The 25,860-nt window shown below is 42.8% G+C and overlaps 2 protein-coding genes across 10 annotated transcripts in view; one reads left to right on the top strand and one right to left on the bottom strand.

The window, feature by feature from the left end:
• The window catches only part of SFI1 (SFI1 centrin binding protein), a 30,540-nt gene extending 25,563 nt beyond the window's left edge, over nucleotides 1-4,977 (bottom strand). Inside the window, exons 1-2 of one of the 4 annotated variants that reach the window (XM_048322694.1) lie at nucleotides 4,851-4,977; nucleotides 2,382-2,465 (exon numbers count right to left, since the gene is read on the bottom strand). In XM_048322694.1, the coding sequence (XP_048178651.1) occupies nucleotides 2,382-2,465; nucleotides 4,851-4,936 (170 nt within the window). In that variant the 5' untranslated portion in view covers nucleotides 4,937-4,977. Of the gene's footprint in view, nucleotides 1-265; nucleotides 2,346-2,381; nucleotides 3,424-4,594 lie in introns of those variants that run through there. The other 3 variants (XM_048322695.1, XM_048322696.1, XM_048322699.1) reach the window with 3 other exon arrangements.
• A 191-nt stretch (nucleotides 4,978-5,168) lies between these two features.
• EIF4ENIF1 (eukaryotic translation initiation factor 4E nuclear import factor 1) lies at nucleotides 5,169-25,617 on the top strand. 6 transcript variants are annotated; one of them, XM_048322938.1, is made up of 19 exons: nucleotides 5,169-5,276; nucleotides 5,729-5,852; nucleotides 9,085-9,158; nucleotides 9,953-10,080; nucleotides 10,640-10,920; nucleotides 11,536-11,737; nucleotides 12,866-13,041; nucleotides 14,569-14,704; nucleotides 15,043-15,222; nucleotides 17,130-17,359; nucleotides 18,251-18,322; nucleotides 18,691-18,874; nucleotides 19,320-19,399; nucleotides 19,767-19,906; nucleotides 20,076-20,160; nucleotides 21,224-21,356; nucleotides 22,486-22,830; nucleotides 23,048-23,212; nucleotides 23,745-25,617. In XM_048322938.1, the coding sequence occupies exons 2-19, from the start codon at nucleotides 5,757-5,759 to the stop codon at nucleotides 23,969-23,971; spliced, it is 2,934 nt and encodes a 977-aa protein (XP_048178895.1). In that variant the 5' UTR covers nucleotides 5,169-5,276; nucleotides 5,729-5,756; the 3' UTR covers nucleotides 23,972-25,617. The 6 variants fall into 6 exon arrangements, with proteins under 6 accessions (XP_048178895.1, XP_048178890.1, XP_048178891.1 ...); XM_048322933.1 differs by having other exon boundaries at nucleotides 5,194-5,276; nucleotides 18,254-18,322; XM_048322934.1 differs by having other exon boundaries at nucleotides 5,194-5,276; nucleotides 19,365-19,399.
• Nucleotides 25,618-25,860: the final 243 nt, after the last annotated feature.

Below are 25,860 nucleotides of genomic sequence, written 5' to 3'. Positions count from 1 at the left end.
GGGCAAGAAGAAATCATTACACCTGGCAGTGTATTAAAGAATATTGTTAAATAGCCATTTTTAAATTTGTCTTTGAAAATAAAAAATATGTGAAATCTGACTGTCAGTCCTCGTCCTCAAGTTACCACAAAGCATCTTCAGAACTGTCTACCATGGCCATGAGCTAAAACTTCTGCTGTAACCTGCACTGGTAGTACTAAACCCAGACATTTTTACATCTGATCCCCTGCTCCATTTTATGAAAAATATGTTTTGTACTTATCACCTGCTTTGGAATTTTTTTAACATTCTTCTTTGAATCTGGGTATACCAAACTTGACCTGGCTTATCATGACCTCTGTCCTGAAATTCATGTGTTGCAGACTGGGGAGCAACAGATCGCCCAGCTGCATGAACATGATGCTCAGGTGGTTGTTGGATTTCATGCATCATCAGGGATTTTGAACTTAAAAGGAAAAGAGAAATATTTTGTAGAAAATTGTATTATCTGCAAAGAAGTGGCACTATTTCAATACCTTGGTCTGTAACAAAGGTATCTAATCCCATACAGAACATGACAGCTACAAAATGCTAAAACATTTATTGTTTCTTTATCAGGTGTTCTGCAGTATCTGGAATTTTAAACTTTCCCCAACACAACCAGGAAGATACATTTCAGTGCAATCATGTCAGAGACAAACCTTTTCTCCTCTAATGTTGAAATGAAAAAGCACTCAAATGCATTTATGTGTGTACACACAGGGTGTCTTGACAGAGAAGATCTGACTGTGGTTTTCTGCCTTTTAGTCTCAAACATATCACGGTATTCTGTCTACTGCTGACAAATTCTCTTACGCACTAGTGAACTGAAGTGAGAATTTTCCATTTTAACATAAAATGCTCTTTTACAAGGAACTCTTTCCTAGTTTTGTTCATATTTTAACTGTGTTTTTCCTTTAAAAAAAAACCCTGAAAATCTCTGGTTGTTTTTACATATTTGTCATTAAAAACCAAAATTAGACATATTTTTCCATCACACAGCTTATTTTCATGTGTAGTTCTAATTTGAAAAATAACAAGGGTGTTTTTATGAATTCTAAGTATTTTTTCTCAGTAATTTTCTGAAAACAAGAATTAAAAAAACTCATATGCAGATAAAACTTGCTGAACCAGTTCTATTGAAGCTTCTTTCCCAAAACAAATGCTGCCGCCACTCTGAAACTTTGCACATTTGACCACAAACACATTCTTGAGTTCCAGAAGAGGCAACAGAAGGGGATAATCTGAAATCCCACCCTAATAATCTCCTGAACTGAGCTAGTGAAAACACGGCTGCAGGCAGAAAAAAATGTCAAAGTGATTGAACAATGCAAGTTTCAAAATTTCAGCTGAATAACCACTATTAACAACAAATCACTGGGAAGAAATACAGTATTTTTGGCTTGTTCCAGCAGGCTGCAAAGAGTTAAAAAAAAAAAAAGTTAATGGAAGAAAACAAGACCTATATTTTGTGTGAGAAATTCTTGCTCTATAAAATATTATCTGAATGTTTTCTGAAAGAGGTAGGCCCCGTCCAGCAGACAAAAGAATCCTGTTCACATCAAGATGTACAGTTAAAGCAACTCTATGCACTTTTGAAGAGGAGTTTCAGGCACTTTAAAATTTATGCAAGTTTTCAATACAAATTGTACACACCTATTAGGCCCAACTCCCTTTAAAACTATTTCATCTGCTCCAAAGGTAACCCTGGTCTGATCATATGCAATGACAACCTTACAAAAAGGAGTCAAAAAAAAAAAATCAAACTTCAGTTAAACATGCAGAATTTTTGTAGTAAAGTCTAAGGTGTATGAATATTTAATAATTTCCCAACATATTTACTTTTAAATGGATTATTTCTCTATTTGAAACATTGTTATGTGCTGGACATATTTAACGATGACAGCCTATGTCCCCCAAAATTTATGGCAAGTGACCATGAAAAATAAGAGTCAAAGAAGGATCATTTCTCCCCTGTCAAGTTAGAAAATGAAAGCATGGGAAGAGAACCAACAACATGGAGTAAATCTGTGGTTGGGCCAACAACTGTGTCCAAGTATCTTACGTTCCAGTCTCATATCTCAAGCTCACTAACATCAGTTTTATATTTAAATGTTATAATAATGTAAACCCACATGAAGGTGTCTTTCATGATCAGTTTGGGGGCGGGGTGCTCTTTTTTTTACTTTGCTTTTAAGAGGAACATTTTCTGGTTAACAAAGTTCCATAGAGATCAATAAGCCCTTCTGTGAGAATAACTCAACTTTCTTCTGTCCCATGGAAATCTTAAGATGTCATAAATATAGAATCAAAATAAATTACAGCTGAGGTCTTTAACATGGTAGCTTCTTATTACTGCTTACCTGCTCCTGAAGTTCTCCATTTCACTGTAGTTCCAAGCCTGCAGTACAAATGCATGCTCTGCTCTGCAATGTTGTCTATTAACTCTGGACAAATCATAAATTGGTGCCTGTTACTTTGTGATGGATTCATCACATGGATCTATGCTAAATGCAGTCTTTATCATAAAAATGGCATGACTTCCACTCAGACAACCTGCACTCAAACAGCATAATGCAATTCCAGATGTTTAATATGGAAAGTATCTGTGTGTCTCACAGCCTCACTGCCCTGAGCAACACTGTGCTGGCTTAATCTAAGGCTAATAAATTTATACCCATTTGAATCCTAAGGCAGCAATTCTGCCCACACCAAATGTGCTAGGAAGGTGCTGTTAAAAGGTAACTGCTCCAAGTTATATGCCCCTACTTAAATTAATAAGCAAGGGTGACACAATCAGCAGCTGACTCCTTCTCACCCGTTGTTTTTTTTTTTTTAAATACTAAGTTCCTCTCCTTCACAAGCACTTAAAAATTAAGAAAACAATGAGTTCCACCTAGCTCCATCAAGAACTTCTATATGCATAGAACCCCGTGACTTCCAAAGGTCCCAGGAATAGTCCAACTCTGTGAAAGCATCTGGAATTATGGCCAGGCATCTCCTCTTAAGTGTGAGATCCAAAGTGGATTTTTCTATAAGCATTGGTTAGGGTGTGACAGAAAAAAAAAAAAGGCAACAACCAAAAAAACCCCGAAAACAAACTAAACCAAAACCCTACACAATTTTCCTGAAGCTTTACTGCACGAAATTCCTTTCAGCAGGTAACTACACCCTGAATAAGCTTTTTGTGCTTATGGCCAAACACTTGAGACCCACACGACGCTGCTTCACAACCCCGCCGTGAGGGACTGCGGCAGCGGCTCCCGCCCCGCTGAGGGCGCCCCAGATCCCGGCACCTGCGGATGAGGCACCGGCACACGAAACACGGGGCCAGCAGCGGAGAGATCGACCGCAAAGGGGAGAGAAGCGAAGGGACGCACCCGCAGCGCCGGAGGCGGCCCCGCCGTAAGGGCCGGGTGCTGCTCGCCCCCTCCCGCCTAGGCGCTCAGCGGGCGCGGTGGCGCCCCCGTGCGGCGGGGCGGGCGGACAGCGCCCCCGTGCGGCCCCGGTGTGACCAGGATTTACCGACTACGGGCACAGATCGAGCCCGCGCAGGGAAACGGGCTGAGCGGGCTGTGGCAGGAAGCTGTTGCTGCACTTGGGCAAAAAACAGTGTTCTGCCGCTTCTGTGCCACTGGACTTTTCTGCTGTGAGCATCAATTAACAGGCACCTATGGCAAGTGTGCCTTTGGGAGCCAAAAAACCCTGGTTTAGCTCACAACAGCGATGTACACAAAGGCGACAGTGAAGCACAACTTCTCATAGTTCAGGCCTTCTCAAAGCCTACAGCATCTCGTAACAACCACTCAGCTAGAGGCTGGTGCATAGCAACCACTGGTTGCTACGGTGTCTCCCTGTGCATTTGTTTGCAAAGTACTTGTTGGCTTCAACAGACTTGGCAATACTTACAGTGCTGTTTCATTAATAATGCAGCACTTCGTCACGAAAAAGGTGAGAAATGTTTATTTCTCGTATATTTCCCTCATTCCACAGGTAACCAGTTTTTAATGCTGGTAATCAACTTCATTAGAGATCAGGGAAGAGAACACTTTATTCACCAGATCTTACAGGAAATTCGTTGCTCCTACACAAACCTCTCTGCTCAAGGTGTTTGGAAACCCTGTGGCCCCGCTCGGATCCTGCGGCACAATGAATGCAAGTGCTGGGGACAGAGCTGTGGGCAAACGTAGCAGGCGACCGCGCTCAGTAAAACTTAAAACTGATAACTGATAATTCCTTAAAACTGATACTGAAAACAATGTCTGCTCCTTATCAGCAGAACCTGAAAGATTTGTCCGGTGCCTCCGAATAAGCTGCTCCGCTCCTGCAGCAACCTAGTCCTGGTGTCCCACGGAAATGCCAGACTTCGACTTGACAGGAGACCGGTATGGGTTGAGAACACCGGGACCCTGCGCTCACACTCCCGAGCTGGGCAGCGGTGCAGTCTCAGCCAGACCGCTCCCCACACCCGCGGGAGCCGGGCCGCACACGGCGGGACGGGAAAGGCGCTCTCGGGGAGCCCCCCCGAGCCCTCCAGTGACCATGGCGAACGCGCGGGGAGAGCGGGAGCGCTCACCGAGCGCGCTGTCAGCCCGCCATCGCCGCCGAGGGGCCGCGATCGCCCCGCCGCTTCCCGACCTTCTCTCACCCCGCGCCTCCCGTGAGGCGAGACGGGGACGGGGACACAAGGACAGTCCCGGGACATGGACGGGCCGATCCCGCCGCCGCCCCGCACATGGCGCGCACCGCATCCCGCCAGCGGCCGCCTCCCCCGCAGGGCTGCCCGCCCAGACTGCCTGAAGGCCCTCGCCGAGTTCAGCGCCTCTCCTCACCCATCGCACCGCTCGCAAGGTGAGACGCCGGTTCCGCGGGCAGCCGGCGGCAGAGACACACGGCGGCAGCACGACCCCACCGCCATCACTGCCTCCCACCGCCTATTCCCGGTCAGGCGCCAGGCGGGCGAGCCCCCGGCACGCGCGCCCGACGCGCCTGCGCGCGGGGCGTTAAATGGGTGCGGAGCGGGTGGCGCAAGGCCCCGGCTACGGCGGCTGAGCGGAGGTGGCGCCGGGTGGAGCGGGAGCGGCGGCGGCGGCGCGCGGAGCGGCCGGGGCTGGGGGGGCGGCGGTGGCAGCGCCGGCCCGGGGCGCGCGCGGCCCCTCAGTGGGGGCGGGCGGGGGCGAAGTGGGGCCGGTGGCCAGAGCAGGAAACGCCGCGGGCGGCGGTGAGGCCTTGAGCGGAGCGGCGCGGGACACCCGCCGGTGAGTGCGGCCGGGCGGGGATCCGCTGAGTCACCTGCTCCACTGCCGCTGTTGCCCCCGCGGCTCCGGCACCTCGGGACGGCGCCTGGGCCGCGCTGCCTCCCGCGCCACGGGGCCAGTGGCGCCCGACCCCTCAGGGCCCCGCGGGGTGTGTGGGGGCGCGAGTCCTGGCAGCCACGCGCCCCGACCGTGCCCGCAGACGGATGTTCCTTGTGCTAAAGCCGCTGGAGCGCGGGGTAGGGCTGGCCGGGCTGCAGGAGCGGCTCGGACCCTTCTGCAAGAGCCGCCTGGCTGGGCCGGGGAAACGGGCAGGGCTGGGAGGAGATAGGCGCTGTTGGAGAACGCGGCTCTACTCTGCTGTGCCCAAGTGTTAAACTGACAGGCTGGAGAGAAAATGCACCCTCTGGAAAGGTACGTCTTGAAATCTGACGGGTTGGTTTTGTTTTAATTAGCTCCGCGGTCAAAGGTTTTGAAGTAACCATGGATAAAAGAGGAGGTGCAACAGAAACTGAAAATGGCGATGCTTTCCTCGAGCTGAACAGAATTACAACTAAATACCCCCATCGTTACACAAAGGTCAGCTCACTCTCCTTTCCTCTCTGAGTTGTGCGTGGAACTGTCGGTCACAGGAGTAGAGTGGGAGGTGGAGGCTCCTGTGAGAGGGAAACAGTGAGGTGAAAGCTGAAAAGCCTTTGCCTGGATTAGGATTTGCAAGGTGGTATAAAAGGAGCAGCTTGTTAAATGTCACGCGGTTGTGCAGTCTTGTCCTCGATATGTTTTTGATTCCCACCACCTTATTTTAATAAATCTGAGCACCCCACAGCATGTGCTGAGAGATATGGTAGAGGCTGAAATATGTTGTTCTACCAGCTTTCTCAAGCACTTACACTTCATAGTCCTGCTTCCGGCAATGTTCTTTTAAGAAGTAGACCAAAATGTTTCTTTGCAGTAGATACCATTTCCTAGGAAGGTGTAGCACACTAGATCTTATCAGGACCTATAATACGTTTACTGGATGCCTTTTGTAAGCTTAGAATTGCTCGTATTTGATTGCTGGAATCTTAAACAGTTGTGACTCCAAACAATGTTTAGTGTTAAAATGTTAACACAGGTGCCTTTGTTTAACTGTGATGCCTAAATATGTGCATGAGTGGAAGAAGAACAGCCAAATAACTTGCAAATCAAGATTGTTCCAGTACTAAGTGAGTTTGATATGCTGTGGGATTTAGGATTCAAATCTTGTTTGGGGTTTTGGTACCGCTGCTGAAAAATGCCTTTGGAAAGAGTCTGTAATGGTGGTTGATTTTTCCCATGGCTGCAAGCTGTGGGAACAGGTGGTCATTGCTTTGTGGAAAGCTGTTAAGATACTTTGCAGCAAATGGCCTGAAGTGTGGAATAGGGTGAGACAGTTTACTGTTGCTGACTGTGTTATCTTTCTTGAGGAATTCGGAGCTGTTGGCTTTTAAGTAGGTTGTTTTTTAAAGGAAAAAAAAATTATCATTGTGGCTCTGTTCTGTTGAGATAGTGGAGCTCTGGCTTATTTTAAGTAGACATCAACAATAAACCACGTACTTCAGAATTGGCAAAACTTTATGGGAATAGTACAGCTTTCTAAATCTAACTTCTTAGAAAAGATGTGCCCTTAACTTTTGGGGATGTAAGGTATACTGTTGTTCAGACCTTATTAGTTAGTTAACTGCTAAGTTAAGGAGAGGAGCTGTTTTTAAACTTCCCCTGCTGAAAAAGTGGTATCTATTCTCATTCAGTCTTGCCTAACTTCTTGTGTAGTAACTGAATGCAGCTTCAATTTCTGCTCTACTTTTTGGGGCAGTGTTCAGCCCATGCTGGTGGTGGCTGTATACTGAAACCAATGTAGTTGTAGCTTCAGTTTTGTAATTCAGTACCTATAGTTTCTGATCAGGATAAAGTTGCAGAACTAGTACCAGAACTAGTCTTGTTTGTCAGTTGCTTTCCAAGGAGCCTAAATCAAGAAATACCAGAAATCAGTCTGTTTTAAAATACCTTGCATCATATGGTTTCACAACGTGTAACAGTTCAAATATAGCTGATTTAAGGTGCTGAGGTAATCAACATTGTAGGGTATTTTCATGTGTTCCAGTTTCCTACTAATGAGGGATTGAGGGAACACTGTTTTGGGGTATGTGCTGTTGATTTGGAAAGGGGAGTGATTTCCTTTAATGTTTATATTTACTTACTACCACTAGGAAAACATCTGGCTCATACTATGAGTAGTTCCAAGCTGTTTGATAACAGCTAGGCACACTTTTCCCCTAGCCTGTTTAAAAGTACTAGTGTGTGAATTAAAAAAAAAACCCACACCTGGAAATGCCAGCATTTATCTCCTCTGTTACAGGAGTGCCATATAGTTTAAGCTGTGTCTTTTTTAGTTCTTGGGAAGCTGTTCCTCCAAGGGTGCAGAGCTAATGAGAGAAAGGCAAGAAACAATTCAAATTTTCCTCACTTGAGTAGAAGAATTGCGATAGGATGTGAATGAGAGCCTGTGGACTCCCTCTCGTGGCCAGCAAAACAACCCATTCCTACTCTGGTGATGGACAGGGCTGTTAATACTTGTAGTATCTGCACCAGGCTCTGATAGTATTACAGCACTGATGTTCCTCACAGATTGAGGTTTATTTTGGGAAGCTGTGGGCAGGGAGGCCAGTGTTTTTCCCTTTAATGGAGTCTTTTTTGCCAAGGACTAGTACAGGGTGATACTTGGAGGGGGATGTTAAGGTTTTGTCCAGCTACCAAATTGCCATCTGGAACAAGTGTCAAACTCACATAGTTAATGAACTGATTTTAATCACATGGGAAAAATGATGTAAAAGTTCTGAAGGATATTGTATTCTTGGGGGGAAAGGGTAAAGAGATTTCTTTCAGTTTGACTGATATGTGGTGTCCACTGTTAGGATTTCTTTATTCTTCTAGCTGCCCAGTGATTTTGGCACAGTTCTGAATCAATTCAGTACAGTTGGGAGTGAGGCAGGTTGAAGAAAGGTGATCTTGGGAGAATGAGTAAGTCTAACTAGAAATGTGCATCTTAACTGCAGTAGAGTTAATGATGATTTAAAGCACTGATGGTCATACCATTAATTATGCTTTCTGAATGTAGCAAACTGCAGTGAGACTGCGTTGGTTGCTAGTCAAATGACTGACTGCTCAGGGTGTGCACTGGTAAACTAAGGGCTGTTCAAAGCTGGTAGAAAGTGGGAAAACAAGTTATCATTCAGCATTGATTTGGTGTTGGGTGAATGGGTAATTGTATAACACAATATGGTATCTTGGAGTTGGTGGTGGTTGGAAATGGCAAGCTTGTCTGGAATTTCCAGATCTACACCAGTAATTGGAATTGTGCTAATGCTTTTTTTTACCTGCTGAACCTTATATAGCATTAACCACAGCAATTTTGATTCCTTCTTGGGGACTTGCCAGCTACAGTGTCCATGATGCTTGTGTTGCTTATAAGCTGAACTGTCCAGGGAAGTGAATACATAAACATTTATGATTGTGAACCTTGGAGTGTTCATGAGGACTGAACCTGGCCTAGTAAGACTTAGTGGTTCAAATAAGTGTTTGGTCAGTGGCCACTGACAGAACAACTGAAATATAAACTTTCAGTGCTGTATTTCACAGAGTATGAAACAGCATATTGGGAAACCTGGGTTGTCAAATTAAAACACTAAATGGAGCAGGCAGTCTGGAATAGATGGTTTGAGTCACTTAAATCTTGTCTGGGTGTGAATTGAAACTCATGTTTTTGTTTTTGGGTTTGTTTTTTTTTCCCTAGGAGGAGCTGCTGGATATTAAAGAGCGTCCCTACTCTAAGAAAAGACCTTCTTGTCTTTCTGAAAAATATGACAGGTATTTTCTTGATTATGCAAAGCCTATATACATATCTTTCAAAATCGAAGTTTAAATTGCGAAAAACTCTTAGGTGAGAAGTACTCTTATGTTGATGGGAGATATATGTGCTACAAAGTTCAGACTGCTACAGAGTTCAGTTTTTTCAGAAATACTAATCTACTAGGAAAGGCTCAATGCTCTGGCCATGGATTTTGTTCTTTGAACAGAGATTATTTTGTGCTGGATCTCAACTTCACACAACACAAGTCTTACAGACTTGCAGGAAAAAGTACCAAGAACATAGATGGATGTGTAGCACCGACTGGGTCAGGCTGTAACAAGCTGCCTTGCTTAATGCATTAATCTCCCATGTTGACACTGTACCTCATTTAAAAAATGAAGGTGAGTGTTCTTGGCTGGTGTTTGTAAGTTTATTAAGCAGCAGTTTCTTTACTATTCCAACGAATTTATTGTACAAGTAAGTGTGAGATTGAGGTAAAATTACCTGAATGCTTAAGAGCAGCACCATATGATCTACTTGAACTGTTTTTCAGCGTACCAGGCAAGCTTCAGCAATAGCTAGTCTTTTAAAATCTGATACTGGGTATTATACTTCCTTGCTGTTACAGAAGAGATTCAAATACCATGTGTGAGGTAGTAAACCATAGTAAGGCAAATTTAGAAGTTGGGTATGAAAGATAATTCACTTGTACAGGTTGCTAACCAGTAAATTCTGGGTTTCCAGCAGCAGCACTATGAAGTATTTATTAGACTACAAGGTTGCAAACAATTGTGAAATTTTATTTTCCTAGTGATGGTGTCTGGGATCCAGAGAAGTGGCACGCATCTTTATATCCAGCTTCAGGAAGAACTTCACCGGTGGAAAGCTTTAAGAAAGATTTGGATTCAGATCGGACTTCTCTTATGCGTAGGATAATAGGTGAGTGTGTTCTACAGCACATTGCTCAAAACTGAACCTGGGCTGTTGGCAAAACCTTTCTGTTGGGATAACACAAAGGAAGCTAAACAAAGTCTTTCTGAAAATTGTTTGACTGCATAGGATAAGTGGCAAAGAAATCTTGGTTGTTCCAACTAGGCTGTAGTGGATTTTCTGGTGACTGTTACCTAGGAACAAACATGGGTAGCAGTCAGTTATATTCTCCTATTCTTGCCATGTAATAGTGAATATGTACATAAAATGCAAGTGCTGAGTCAATTTCCCTGCAACTCAAGGCTGAGTACTGAGAAGGTCTATAGTGGGAAAGCAGGTACTTCCCAGGAGACCACAGTGGTTCCTCAATACCCAGCTGTAAATTTTTTGCTTGCACTTCCTGTAGTCTCAGCTAGATTAGCTTCACAGAAATAAATCATGAGCATTTTTCTTTAAAAGCCCTGGGATAGCAGAAAGGCTGTGGAACAGAAGGCTGATATACAGACAACTCACTTGTCTTTACTAATGCATTAAATTTAGTGCTTTTTGTGTGGTCTTTGACTTGCAGATCCAAGAGAGCGAGTGAAAGAAGATGACTTGGATGTAGTCCTGAGTCCCCAGAGGCGAAGCTTTGGAGGTGGCTGTCATGTAACTGCACCCGTCAGCTCCCGTCGGGCAGGGAGCCCCCTGGAAAAGGACAGTGATGGTGTCCGTGTGATTGGCGGCCGCAGGATTGGCAGTGGCAGAATCATCTCCTCTCGCAACTTCGACAAAGACCATAGGGGTGGTGATTCCAGGGATGCAAGAGACCGGGATCGTGACAGGGACTACAAAGATAAACGCTTCAGGGTTTGTTCCTTCTTTTCCTGGTTGCATGTTAAATCAGGGGGTTTGGACACTTGGCACTAAAAGCACCAGGGGCAGGTGAGCTGCATCCAGCAGTTAAGTGCTCTGTGCAAGCAGGCCATTTATTCTTAGGGTGTGAAGGGTGGGCACTTGGTGCTTCAGAACTTACTTACATTTCTTCAGAGAACTTCCACAGGGATGCATGTAATACTGTTTATCTGACAAACCTTGCCTGTGGCTGACTTCTACTAGCAAGATAATCAAAAGTCTATTAGTTCATTTGTAGTTCTTGGCCTGGCAGTTGTCAGCAAGCATTGTCTTTAACCAGCAAATGGAAGCTTTCAATGCTTTCAGGCTTTTGTCTTTTTTTTCTTAAAGAGGAACCACTAACTCTCAGGGTACAAAACAGAGTTTTTAAGAAGCTTTTGGTGTAATGAGGCAGAAATTCAGCTGTGAAGCTCTAAAATTTAAAAGCTTACTGAGCATACAGGGAGGTTGTATAAAGCTTTAAAAATCCCCAGAACTGGTGTGAAAGGTGGTCATTTGCTTTGGAAGTTGGGGAAGAATCTTATGAAGCAGCATTTTATTAATGTTAATGTTTTTATTATCCCACTTCAGAGGGAATTTGGTGACAGTAAGCGTGTCTTTGGGGAGCGAAGAAGGAATGATTCCTACACTGAAGAGGAACCTGAGTGGTTCTCTGCTGGTCCTACAAGTCAGTCTGAAACCATTGAGCTCACAGGCTTTGATGATAAAATTTTGGAGGAAGATCACAAAGGGAGAAAACGTACGAGGCGACGCACAGCCTCACTGAAAGAAGGTAAGGGCAAATTTCACAGAAGCTCTGTTTGTCTGCTGGTGGGGCAGATTGCTGGGTATTGAGGTGGCTGGTACAGATCCAGACAAGTGTAAATAAAAACACGGTTTACCAACCTTTATCTTAAACTTGCATAGCTTTTGGTCATCCTGAAGCACGAGATGTAAAGCCTGTAATAGTATTTGTAATCTGAAAGATGATTTAGGTGATAAATTACCATTTCTTTCCCCAAAGAAAGGCAGGATTGAGAGGCTGGAAAAGAACATTGTGTGGATTTTGAGTGATAATCAGGAGTTGATGCATTTTTCTAAAGCTCTTGTTCATTTCTGTATCCTGCTGGGTGCTATAGGTTGTGTTTAAACTAAGCTAATGCTCTGAGGTACTTGAAATATTTTTTTTTTTTTATGGTAATACTAACATTAGGGTAACTGATCTGGGTATACAGCTGCCAGTAATGTAGCTTTAAGATGAATTTGGAGACTTGAATTTGTGTGCAGTCATTGGATTATTAAAAAAAAGCTGCAGTATGGCAAGAGAGAAGATGAGTTTTTAATGCTAGAAATTCTGCAGGTGGACAACATAACTGAATTATGGTGCAGTTCTAAGCACAGGAGTTGGTAGCCATGTCACAGCTTTTTGGCAGTGTCTGTGCAACCTTGTTGAGAAGTCTTTAAAGTGAGAAGTGCCTTGTTCCTGATGAAGGAGGAGAAGCAGTATTTGTCATATGTTGAATATTAAGAACCCATGTCAAGAAGGCAGGAGATGCCAAAGGATTCTTGATGGAAAAACAGCAGCAGCTGTTGACTTTCTGCAACAGCTGTATGTGCTTGGTGTAGCATAACAGCCCGGGCTGATCAGGATGCAGTTGTTTGTGCACAGTTCAATGGCAATTCTTATTTTTTTTAGCTAGATAGTCTTAACAGACTAGAAGCTCAGTGCTAAGAGTTGTAGTGGGTGCTGTTTTCTCTTGCAGCAGTCAGCACGGTATAACTGATGAGGTATCATTTGGGGGCTGGGTTCCTTTGGGCCTGTGCTTCTAATCCCTAGGCAAGTGCATTGGCTGTCAGGCACTGTTCCCACATGAAATGATCAAGTTCACTGATTCAGCAATCACTTGATTTTCTTTCTAAGGCATAGAATGCAATGGTGGAGTGGCAGAAGAGGATGAAGTGCAAACTGTCCTTGCCAATGAAACTCCAGCAGATCAAGAAGTTCCTAGAGAAGCTGTTTTACAAGAACCAGCTCCAGGAGAGTTTGACTTCAATGAGTTCTTTAACTTGGATAAAAGTGTTCCTGGCCTGGCTTCAGTGAGTTTTCTGGTTTTTAAGACTGGGTATATTCATGATAAGCATTTTTGCTGCATCTGCATTCTGTGAAAGTTAAGACTTCTTGCTTTGTGGAAGTTCCTTTATGAAGTGTATAAGTTTAAGATGAATTTGCAGAGATTTAGCTTTGGAATGTTAGGATGTTTCTGCCAAAGTGTTATCCCTGGGACTGGCTCCATCTCCAAAGTGTCTGAGGCAGACTAGCTGACTGTTTTTCCTTTCTTTTGGTCACTACTTGAAGGCTCAAAATTGACATTCTGAATGGATCTTCTTTGGAATTATTAAAAATAAGTTCAGAGAAGATTCACTGTACAAATTTAGTTTAGCTGAAGACAACCTTTTCCATCTAAGTATGGGAATTGCAGCAAACAGATCTTTTGTGCAGACTTCCTGGCAGACAGTGAGCCTGGAGACACTAGTGGTAATGTGACTGAAAAGATGTATGTCTGAAAGGGTTTGAATCTTTATTACTTAAACCTTTAAGAGGTGAATTAATTTTTTAGGACTATTACGCCTGTGTTGGATAAACATGGCCTACTAATTAGGTCAAAAGTCAAAAATTGTGTTCTGACTGCAGAGAAAAAGACCTGACATGGTTTAGACACATTGAGGTTTAAAAAAAAAAAAAAAAAAGGACCTCTGACCTAATCTTTAATCTGGACAAGCTGCTTGCATTAGAAAAGATTCATCATATGGTGGTGGTAGTAATTTGACAAATACGTGGAGGAGAGTTCATTCTTCCTTTAGAAGTTGTAAATGATGTCTTTAGATTTGTTAATCTGATTTTCAGCATACATGCAAGGTGGTGACTCCTTTCAAAAGCAGGGAATTCCCAAGTGAAAATACCTGCTGGTGAAACAGATGGGCAGATGTTATAACTTGTCATAAAAGTGAGTTTCTTTGTACTGGTGATATGTCTGTGACAAGTGTTATGATAGGGTTGTGCATTTCTTGTCTTGATTCCTCTAATGTGTTAGAATCAAACAGTCAAAACCAAATGGATCAATACTATTTCTTTTCTCTGTTGTAAATAGGGTTGAGAGCTCCTTGTTTCAGGAAGAACAGTTTCTCTGAGAGGAGGAAGCTGTTCTTCCTTTTGTCTAAAAGAAAACAGCTGCCTGGTGAAGCTGCATCTGTGCCTATTGAGCCAGGCTTTAACTGGGTGCTGTCTTGCAGGATAGGAGAAGCTTGAGTTATATTTTTATAATGCACTGTTTTTTAAATACTTGGGGTTCTTTTGACATGTTGATTTTAAAATGGTGTAGCTAATGATCTTTGGGTGCTCTGATTGTGCTGTTTCAGGTACAGTTTCACTGTGAGTAAATATTTGGTGTAATTTAGAGATGTACACTGGGTTATGTTAACTGACTGCAGGAAAAAAGCAGATCAAAGCTTTGAAACTCTGGCAGCAGCATCTGTAGCAGAAGAATCTTGTTTGCACAAGCTTCTCAAAGATGTTGCTGATCTTGCTTATGTTAAGATTTTTTTTCTTTTTTTCCCCTCCCTTAGATGATAGAGGATGTGCTGGGGGAAGGTTCAGTGTCTGCCAGCAGGTTCAGCAGGTGGTTTTCTAATCCCAGTCGTTCTGGAAGTCGGTCAAGCAGCTTGAGATCTACCCCTCATGAGGAACTGGAGAGGCTAGCAGGTAAGGCTGCAGGACAATGCAGGGTCATGTAGCCTCCTTCCACATTCTTTCTTACTCATTCAGTAAGAACATGGCAGATAAGGCTTTAGGACAGTGAATTCTCTCACAGTTTAAACACCTGATATTCTTTTGGAAGCTCTTAGAGTAAGCAGCTCTTAAGTTCTTTTTTAGTAAATGTTCTTGTCAGTGCTTCCTGGTGACTTTCCAGCTGATCTTGGGCAAGGGATGTGAAGCATAACTTTCCAGTGACATGTTGAAGTTGGTTGCCAGTGTATGTTCATCTTGAGCCATTGGGTTGGTAAACTGATGTCGCAGTGCTCCTGGTTTTGCTGTTTCAGGTCTAGAGCAAGCCATTCTCTCCCCTGGCCAGAACTCTGGAAACTACTTTGCTCCCATTCCATTGGAAGACCACTCTGAAAACAAAGTGGACATCCTAGAAATGCTACAGAAAGCCAAAGTGGACTTAAAACCTCTTCTCTCAAGTCTTTCAGCCAACAAGGAAAAGCTTAGAGAGAGCAGTAAGTGCCTCTTCAGCTATTGTCAAGTTCTTGTGATTCAGTATCTCCCAGCAAGAGGCTTGGTAATTCTGGAAACCTCAACAGCCGAATCCAGGAGTAGGCAGTGTTACAGATTTACTAACAGTACTGAAAACTAGTTCAACAGCTCTCAGTTATGTCAATATCATCACTGACTCTTTTCATCCTAGTCACAGGATGACATCAGGACTTTATCAGACTGCTTTAGTGGCCAGAAACAATTATAAGATGATGCAAGTCTTGATCTGTGTTTCCAGCTTTGTGTATGGCGTTTGCATAGGTTTTTTCATACTGGCAACTGGTAATGTCAGCTCTGAAACTGTGGCATTTAAACTCTGGCTTTATCAAAAACTGGCGGTGTAAGTCATCCTTGAAAGTGTCGATGATGGATCACATTGATCCATTAAGTGTCAGTATCTTAAGAAGTTGAATAGTGGCTTGATAATGTGATCCTCTCTCTTTTTTTTCCTCTCCTCTCCTCTCCTCTCTCTTTTTTTTCCTCTCCTCTCCTCTCCTCTCTCTTTTTTTTCCTCTCCTCTCCTCTCCTCTCTCTTTTTTTTCGGGTTAGGGATTTGCATGTCTGGGCCCATAGCATGCACAGAGTGGACAATATGCATGTGTTCTGTGGAGTCTTGAGGTCTAATTCCAAATTGGTTTCTCTTTGGCAAGCAGCATGTATTGCCATGTAAACTGGACTGAAGAAAAGGTGGTGCCCCTGTGATTAGTGTGAAGCAGCTAGGAAAGAAAGCATCTAAGCACTGCAAATATTCTTAAGCATCCATCTGAGACTTGTAGTTCTATTTTTGTTCTGCTTAGTCTGACTTTCCTACTAAAAACTTTCTCAACTTTGATCCTCACAAACCAAGGATGAAGGAATAAAAATCTGTGGGGAAGCTTCCATTCACTCAAAAGTACCTGATGTGGGGCTCTGTATTCCCATAAAATGCTGTACAGTTCTTCGAGTGTTGTGGAGGTTTCAGGTCAATTCCTCTCCACCATCATCATATTTACTCATGTTCCATTCTGCATGTCTACATCATAGTTTTTCTCCACCTTCTTGCCCAAATTTCCAGTAAATCTTATTTCTTTGGGTCAACATCTGCAACCCATGGCATGCTTCTGTCTCTTCTTCCTTTTCTTTTAAGGTGTCATACCTTGTGATGTGTGTTAGCTGGTCCATAAAGCATGTTTAGCTTTGATGTTGGGCACCAGTAGGTGTTTATATAGATATGCATATACAGGAAAAAAGTACTGCTGAGAGCACTGTGCCTTATGCTGGTTATGCCAGTGAAATCCTTCTATAGAGGCTTTAATTTCTGAGCAAAAATCTGCTTCAAACTTTATACACACTGAGTTTAAGTGTGTAACTGAGTCTCTATAGTATCTAGATTTTCCAGGTATGTATTCTTTCTACTTGTGATAGCTTTGGACAATTTGACATGGCTTGCACTGTGGCTGTAAAACCATCTGGTCTCCTGGAGTATAAGATAAATGAAACTTTGCTAGTTGAAAAAGAACCAACTCAGTTGTCACAAAAATATTCTCTGTTAAATTCAGGCAAAGTTGTAAAATGTAGTAACAACATGTCTTGCAGGATAAATGAAAAATAGTGAGAACTTAGTAGCTGAAGCCGAAACAGGTTCTTGTGGAGTCTTACATGGCAGTATTTGTGCATATCAATTCTCAGAATTTGGATATATTAGAATGTCAGTCTAAACACAGGTCAGTCATGGTTTGACAGCTCAATATCAAAATATTTACTGATCAATATCAATAAGGTTTTGGCTGTTCCTAGTTTTCAAACAACCCTATTCAACACCTGCACAAGAATTATTAGCTCAATTGAGAACAGAACTGTGGTTTACCAGTATTTCTCCTGTATTTCTCAGCACATTCAGGAGTTGTACTTTCAGTGGAGGAAGTTGAAGCTGGGCTAAAAGGCCTGAAGGTGGATCAGGAGGGGAAAATTGCCACTCCCTTTTTGGCTGAGCAAATGGAAGAAGCCTTGAATGTCACTGGCTCCAGACAGATGAAGAAGGATGGAGATATGACTGCATTTAACAAACTCGTCAGCAGCATGAAGGCAAGCGGGACTCTGCCTTCACAGCCCAAAGTCAGTGTAAGTAGCAGCCAGTGGCTCTTGTGACCTGTGTTAACAGGGGGATAACAGCCAACCCTTACCTGAAGCTCAGATGTTTTTAGTGACTTTTGTTTAGTAGAGGTATGTCAGTGAACAATCTATTATTTCACACTTGGCTTTTAACATCATTTGTACTAAGATGAAACTGAACTGAATACTCGTTACCTGGAAGATTAATACTAAACAACAGATGATAGTAAAGTTTAGACTGCAAGGGATTGGAGGATGAAATTTCATCCTGCCACTAACTGCCTAAACAGTATGCTTGACCCAGAAGCTGTCAGTAAATACTTCTGGCACCAGAAAATACTTCTAACAACTGAGTAGGTCTAAAGCATGCGTTTTTCCTGCCAAACTATGCCCAAGGACTTTTAGACTCATCTCACTTCACTGAAAGATAGTGAAGAATGTAAATTTGCCCTTTGAAGAATTTGCAGCTTGATTTCAGACTTAAATCAAGACTTTTGCTTCTGGCTGTCTCTTTACATTAGTGTGCAATTTTAATGCACAGAAGAATATCTCATTTAATTTCTTTAATACACAAACACTTTGGAGTTTGTGCTTTTTTTCAGTTAACCACTGGCCAAATGTTCCATCTCCAGTTTACACAATTACATAAATTCATATATTTGACCCAAACTTGAATGAGGCACACCTGTATGCAGTCTAGCACAGGGCATTTTTCTTAGCTAGGGAAGATCTGTGAGCCAGCTCAGCCCTTAACTTTGCTGGAATTTTATTTGGCTGATGCATAAACTACTGTTCTAACCGAGCAGGTGAAATTATTTCTGTAACGGAGATAAATGTAGATAGTCTCTTAATGAGTTTGGTTGTATCTATGTCTAATTTACAGCATTTTCATTTTCTTAGCAGAGCCTTGAAAGCCACTTAATGTCACCTCCAGAGATGTCAGGCCAGCCTCTATCAAAGAATATTCTGCAGGTATTCTTACTGGGGGAGGGAACTATTTAAAAGCATATCCTCAATGGGAAAACAAAAGTTATTTGAAAATAAGGCATTTAAGGCAGTTATGGGATCAGTAGTCTGACATCATACTATGGAGGAGAAAGAGCCAGGCACTAGATCAGTTTACCTAAAAATTTGTCTTGTCATGCTATTTCTTGTAATCACAGCTTGAAAATCAAAGGCTTGCTGAGTGCCTAATTCTGGGCAAACCAGGATTGGTGTATCTGGTTGTACAAGTCCCCCTTGTCCCTAACTTGCTATAAATAGGGTAGCCTGCAGTGTAGTAAAATGAGCTTGTTTGTGTAAATTGGTCATATTTTGAATGTTCTTTCTTTACGTATTAGGAACTCCTTGGTCCACCCATTACCAGACCTGCTTCATCAAATGTCTTAAGTGGCCTGATAGGTGGTTTGGAACCTGCAGCCTCTTTGCTGACACAAAGAGCCCCATCTCCCCCCATTCCACCTGTGTTCCCAACACGAGCTGCTTCTGCAGATTACCTGCGCCACAGAATATCTTCACCCATTGGTGAGACTGGTTGAAAAGTGGGTTTTTATTACTTGAGGTTTTTTTTAAGAGTGCTTTTCAGAACTATAAGAACTTCCTGGCATTTGGTGGGCAACTAGGGCAGTGTCTGCCTTTTGAGTGCAAAGTGCCCTTTACTTGTCTCTAATGTGAAATTCATCACCCAGACCTCACAGTGAGTTCTGGTGTGGAATAATGTGCTCAGCTACTGTGTAAGAATAACTTTCAAGGTCTACTTGGCCATTTGCATTACAAAACACTACCAGCAGCCTCCTTTGTAGCTCTTCAGCTCTGTGACAGGGAAGAGATGTGTGGATTTAAGGGGTGAGCTGAGTGTCTTCGCAAGGAATCCTTAATCAATGTAGAATTATTTTACTTTGGGATATGTGTTCTATGTATTCAAAGAAACTGTTAGTACTTATAAATATAATGGTTAAATATTCTTTAGGTTTTGGACAAGGTTCTCAACAATTGCTTGGTGATCCATTTCCAGGTGTAAGGAAGCCCATGAGCCCAGTTGCTGCACAGGTTAGGTGACATGCTTTTTGCTTAATGTATGTGCATCTCTTTGTGTTCTGTGGTCTAGAACTAACTTGTGGAAACACTAAGCTGTTGAATCCAGATGTTTGTGCTTCATTAAGTTTACTCTGAGTGTGAGGATGCAAAGTCTAATTTAGTACAGTCTCAAAACCTCATTGCAATTTGGCCCATCTAAGGGTATCTAAAGTACAAGATTTTTTGAAACTTCTATTGCCTGTTAATAAAACAGAGACTGTTGGTGGGCAGACACTGGTGAAGACATTAGTGGCTATAGCAGTCAATCTTCAGTATCTTAAAAAAACCCCAACCAAATACAGGCTTTGACTTGTGTGTTCTTTATGCAACTCTGTCTCAGATGAGTCCCCTGGAGATACAGCAAGCTGCGTTAGAGGGACTGGCACTCCCACATGACTTGGCCATACATGCAGCAAATTTCTATCAGCATGGCTTTGGTAAACCACAAATGGACAAAAGCAGAGATGGCTACAGAAACAGGTGAGCACCTGACTGCAAAATTTAAGGGATATGCTCTTAACTGATTTTTAATGTGAATATTGTCTTTCACTAGATATTAGCACTAGTCACTCCGGATTGCGTTGGTTCTTGGCAATACTGCCTTTGGTTCTGTGGCAAGAATCTCTTCTGACTCCCTGTCCCTTAACAGGCAGCAGCGAGTGACTAAATCCCCTGCACCAGGACACAGAGGGAATGCATCTTCTCCAGCCCCTGCAGCATCCATTACAAGCATGGTCAGTACCTGATGTACAGTGGTTGTAGGGAGAACTGTAAAAGTATCTGCAGTAACCAAATTATAGCAATGGTAATCAATGGGAGAAAGGGAGGCCATCAAGTTAATCTTATTCATGTTGTATCTGTGTCCACATGATACAAGAATGAGTTACACTTCATGTTTAACTGGATGTCTTCACCTTGGAAAAGAGTGTTTTCTGACTACTGTCTTATCTAAAACTGAAGAAATATCATTAATGTTACCTTGACCTCATCTTCTGAAACTAAATGAAGGTGATTATGAAAACTCAAGCCATCATATTTTGGTGCTTAAGTTTTCAGAAGACAAGTGCTGAAAGCCATGAGATGCTTCAGAGAACACTGGTGTTTGGGTATGCAGTGTTTGACCTAAGTGTCTGTGGGTTGAAATAATGCTTAGGAGCTCCAGGGTCACTTTCAAAATGAGTAAAATCTCAAAGCTGACCTGTTGCCTCTCTGCCTTCAGTACTGTGTAGAATGCAGTTTTGATCTAAATTTTCCAGTTAATCAGTCAAGTACTTGCAGCTCAGGACTGACACAGACTATCACCTGCCAAATGAAACAAGTAATATGAGTTTGTATTCCAAATGAGTGACTCCACAGGTGCTGTGGAACTTATAAATTGGGGAAAACCCAAATGAGGCAATAGTTCTCTGCAGAACATCAGCCCTGAGTTAATGCAGATGAAGCAGCTCTATAGGAATTCCTATGGAGCTGCTCTTTTGAACCAATAGCAAAGAGTAAACAGCTGTAACTTACACTACAGCTCAGCTATTTTGTTTCAAGCCTGTTAAGGTACATTTAACTTTGAGAACAGCTGCGGATTTTGATATTGGACTTCCAAAAAAGCTAAAGAGAAATGCTTAAACTATAGAATAAAGCTATGAAATGAGGGGAAGTAAAATAATGGGCACACAGAAGATGATTTAAAAGAGCTTTAAATGGAAAGGATGTGCTAGAATTGGTGTCCACCCACAGCTGAGGTATTGTGGCCTGGATAATGAGCACTGGGTGAGGCATTGCTTCTTACTGTGTTCTCTGCAGCTGTCTCCTTCCTTCACACCTACCTCGGTGATTCGCAAGATGTATGAGAGCAAGGAGAAAAGCAAAGAGGATCCAGCTTCTGGGAAAATGAAAGTCAGTGATGTTAAAGATGAAAATCAGAGACCAAATGAAGGTATTGTAATGGCTTTAAAATACCACAAACAAAAGGGATTTGGAATAGACTCAGATTGTCTCAGCGTATAATACACTCAGGTTACCTTTAGACTTTCCTGATGCATGGAGATGAGGAGGGTGTAGAAGCGAGGGAGCCTATGAGAGGAGGGGCTAGAGCTATGGAGGGGGGGTACACTCCCAAGTGCACTCTTACAGTAGTGCTGGGGCTTAATCCCTATTTCCTGTCAATTTCTGAGCAACACTGAGAGGCCTGGACCATAACTGTTTGCAGCTTTTCTTGATGAACAAGCACAGTAACAATAATGCTTCCATAGCTCTCTATACCAGTAATTGAAATCTTAGCGTTCTCTTGAGACAACTGAACAGTCAAAGCTGAGACCAATTAAGCTCTTAAGTGTAGCAGATTAGGGAAGCATTTTGTCACCCAAAGTGATGTAAGGGGCTATTAAAAGGAAATGCTCAACACCAGTTGCCTGACCCAGTCAGACTGACATGGCCGATGGCCATGACATTGTGCTTCAGCACTGGTAACGGCAGAGGTAGCTTGCAGTTTGTGGTAGCAGTCCAACTGAAACACCTCCACTGGTAGTAGTTGATGCCAAGGTATTTTAGGCCTTGTCTGGCTCATCTGGATGGTCTGTGGAAGTAGCTTCTAGAGGTGCTTTAGTGTTCCAAATCTTGCTAAGCAGATATCAGACATAGAAGGCTGCTGTTAACCCCCAAACACAGCTAAATTGAAAAACCACCTTCAGCTAGATTTTTGGCACAACTCCCATTTATAATCTTGTCTAGGGAGAATCTCTTGTACCTCCTATCACCTTTGGCACTGAGTCATCCATGCTGCCAGTTCAAAATTCCTAAGAAAAAGGAAAAATAAGAATTAAAAGGGGAGTTACTGCTGATTCTGGTCTAATTTAGGTTTCCTATAAAGGGATTTCTGTGGAACATATTCCTTCTCATTACTCTTTTGAAATAATTTGGCCAGAAGCATCCAGAAAAAAGATGCTTACTATTCAATATATATGATTACAGTTCAGCTAGTCCTGGAATCTTAACTATCAAATTCAGTCATTAAGCTTTAATTTTCATCTCTAGCTGTGGACTGTAATAGCTGTATTCAATTCTAGCTACAGATAACCTACTGTCTAGTTCTGTGGAGAATGCAGATCAAGGAACTTTGCCCACCTTAGGTACCAAACTACCTGCACTGCAACGCTCTGCATGTTCCACACCTCTTACCCAAGCAAATCGTTGCACCAAAGAGCAAGACTACAGGCCCAAATCAGCTGGTAGGAAGACTCCTACAATGGCCTCCCCAGTACCAGGAGGCCCTTTTCTTCGTCCTGTTCATCAAGTACCCCTTGTTCCCCATGTACCACTTGTACGACCTGCTCATCAACTGCACCCAGGATTGGTCCAGAGAATGATGGCACAGGGGGTCCATCCACAACATCTTCCTCTGCTGCAAGCAGGTAATCCATACTTTTTTTCCTATTTATGCATGTTCTCTTTGAGACTGACTTTGTGTTAGGAACAGCACAAACTGATACTACTGGTAGTCTTTATTATATCAGAACTTATGTTTAAGATCAGACAATAAATTCCAACCCATCTAAATACATATATTTTGTTTTGCATTGAGTTTATGCTTATCAGGTAAGATGACGTTTTCTTGCTCATGTTCAACAGGTATGCTTCCTCCTGGAGTGGACCTGTCTCACTTGCAGGGAATATCTGCTCCCATCCTTGGCCAGCCTTTTTATCCACTACCAACAGCAAGCCATCACATCTTAAATCCACGCTCGGGGACACCTTTGCAGCTTGCCATGATGCAACAGCAGCTACAACGATCAGGTAGGCTAAAACAGACACCAGGAGTGTGAGTTCTAGAAGGCTGATGAGCCTGTCCAGGTGCTGTACTTCCTGGGGGTTTGAGTATCCTGTGCTAGCAGGAAGCTACTTTAGTTATTCATAATCACTAACCTTGTGTGGGTCTCAGGTGGTTTGGGCCACTGCAGGCTGTTCTGCCAGAACAAAGTCCAAGTGAAGTGTTTGGTTTCAGAACATATGTTGCTGCTGACAGATCTGACTCTTGCAGCATGTGTGCAGGCTTTCAGCCTTCCTGGGCCACAGGCTGCCCACCTTCTCCAGGGAAATGCTATTTGATCCTGGTCTTCCCTTCAAACCCATGTGATACTGTGTCTGGAACTGGCAATGTCAGGCCATTTATGGGAGTACTAATGAAAGTAAACACGTGCTACCTGGACTTCCTGGGGCTCAGAATGAATAAAAGCCACATTCAGCTCATGTGCCTTATCAGGTGATAGTTCGAGGGCAAATCTGTGCTGGGTTTTTATTCCACCTCTAATAGCTTTACATTTCACAGGCTCTGGAGCACAGGGATCACCTGCTGGTGCACAAACAACCCCTCAAAATGTGCTGCCTCGGACTGGATTATCTCATGGGCACACACAGCTTGACCATCGCCCCAGCCAGAGAAGTGGCTCTCCCATTGGCCTTGCAAAATGGTTTGGTTCAGATGTCTTGCAGCAGCCTCTTCCATCCATGCCATCCAAAGTCATCAGTGTAGATGAACTGGAATACCGGCAGTGAACAGTGACCACTGGGTGGAACACTTGTGATTCTTTAGACTGGATGAAAATGTCCATAGTCAGGACTTCACCTCTGTTTGATTTTTTGGGGCTTTTATTTTTAGCACTCTGTGCAAAATTTCTTTTTGAGAGACTAAAGCACATGGCACCTGTCCTGGTCTCATGTCTGCATCAAGACTAAAGGATCCATAATGGCTTGGATAGTGAAGCTTGAAGAAATTTAGATGCACGACAAAGCCAGTTTAATCCTGGAAGTGTCTAATTTTTTTTGTTTGTTTTTGTAAGATATGTGAATGAAGTGCTGATATTCTCTAGTGTAGAGGTAGCAGCTATGGATTCCTTCTGCAGAAAACTACATGTATAGACCCTTCTGTACAGACTTGTGTATAAACAATCTTTTGTACATACACACCTAGAATAGCCTTTTTGAAGCTATACAGCTGTACATAAGAGTAGCTGATAACAGTTGAGCTTTAGTTGTGCCTATGGTTTGGACCTTTCTCCATTGTACGTGTGGGACTTTCTTTAAGATTAAAGTTGCATATCCTAAGTGTGAGTGAACAGGATGAAGTTCCTTTGCCTTTTCTTGCTGCTCATCTCCTCTAGGTCTCCCTCTCATATTTTTCTGTCAGTACTGTGCACTCAGTGTAGCTAAAGTGTCAAAGTAAAAGCCCACATCTTGCTGTCTATGTAACAAAGGTCTGATTCCCTGTGACTCTTGCCACCAAATGAGAGAATTGTTTAGTCTTCAAAAGCCTTGAGGATGGGATCTGGTGCAGTCATGATAAAGCCAGAAATTCAGTCTGTAGGTACCTACTGGTTGTTGCTCTTTCAAGAGGGCTGGTGCTGGTCCTTGTTTAGCTGCAGTATTTTTCCTTGTTTTAATCTTTCAAGCCAGTTACTAAAGGTCATCAAAATGGAGCCTTGGAATCCTCACCCTTCAACTCTTCAGTCAAAGCTGTGGAATATTCTGTACTGCCTTCAGTGTTGTTTATAGAAGGGAGTCCCAAGAACTGTCCTCGAATCTAGTGTGCATCCGGTGATGCGATTACTGTGAAACCTGCCTTTGGAGTCTTGTTCTGTGGCTTGAAAGGGGGAGGATGGGGTAGTTTTGTGATCTTACTGTGTATACTTGTTTTAAAATACTATGTTCCTTTTAAGCTTGTTTCACTTCCCTGAACAGTTGAATGTTCTCTTCCATCCTTCTGCATGATTCCTCACTTCACTCCCTCACTTGTGTTGAGTCTAGTACTGCTGTCATGTCCTCTACCTAGCTTAGGCCATTGTGCTCTTTTAAGAGGTGAAAGTAAAACCAGAATTCTCACAGACTTGCTCTTTCTTAGGTCTCACTGAAAGCAAAACCAGCAGCAGGAAAAAAAAAAAAATCACTTTGTCTGTATTGTAACCCTTGCCATCGTGCTGTGGTGGGTTTGTTTCAGTCCAGCAGAGACAGTGTTGTATGGAAATAGCAAGCTGAAATCTCCAACGTGGAAGCTGTTGGAGGTCACCTATACTTCTAGTGGTGGTTCCTAAAACAATCCCTGTAAAACATGCAATCACCAGCTTGTCCTTGTAAGATTGTTTTCATACTTTTTTAACTTGACACTTTCCCAGTAACATTCTGTAAATAAAGTTGATTCTACCAGCTGTCTGTATCAATTTTCTTGTACTAAATTGTCAGAATATTGATTAATTTTCATAATTATTCTTCTGGGTAAGATGGAACCAAGGTTTGAGTTGAGCTTCAATTAGTCTGTGGGTGGGGAGGATCAGTCTGCTTTGATAAGAGTAACTGGCCTCACTGAAGACCAAGGATGGAATTGCTGCATTTAAATGTCACAGTTAAGTGTGAGGAATGAGGCTCAGTGTATTAGAAGCTGTAAAACTAAC

The sequence above is a fragment of the Corvus hawaiiensis genome, chromosome 18 (genome assembly GCF_020740725.1).
Source record: "Corvus hawaiiensis isolate bCorHaw1 chromosome 18, bCorHaw1.pri.cur, whole genome shotgun sequence".
Taxonomy (NCBI): domain Eukaryota; kingdom Metazoa; phylum Chordata; class Aves; order Passeriformes; family Corvidae; genus Corvus; species Corvus hawaiiensis.
The sequence above is the reverse complement of the archived record's forward strand: the minus strand, read 5'-3'. Positions and strand labels throughout refer to the sequence as shown.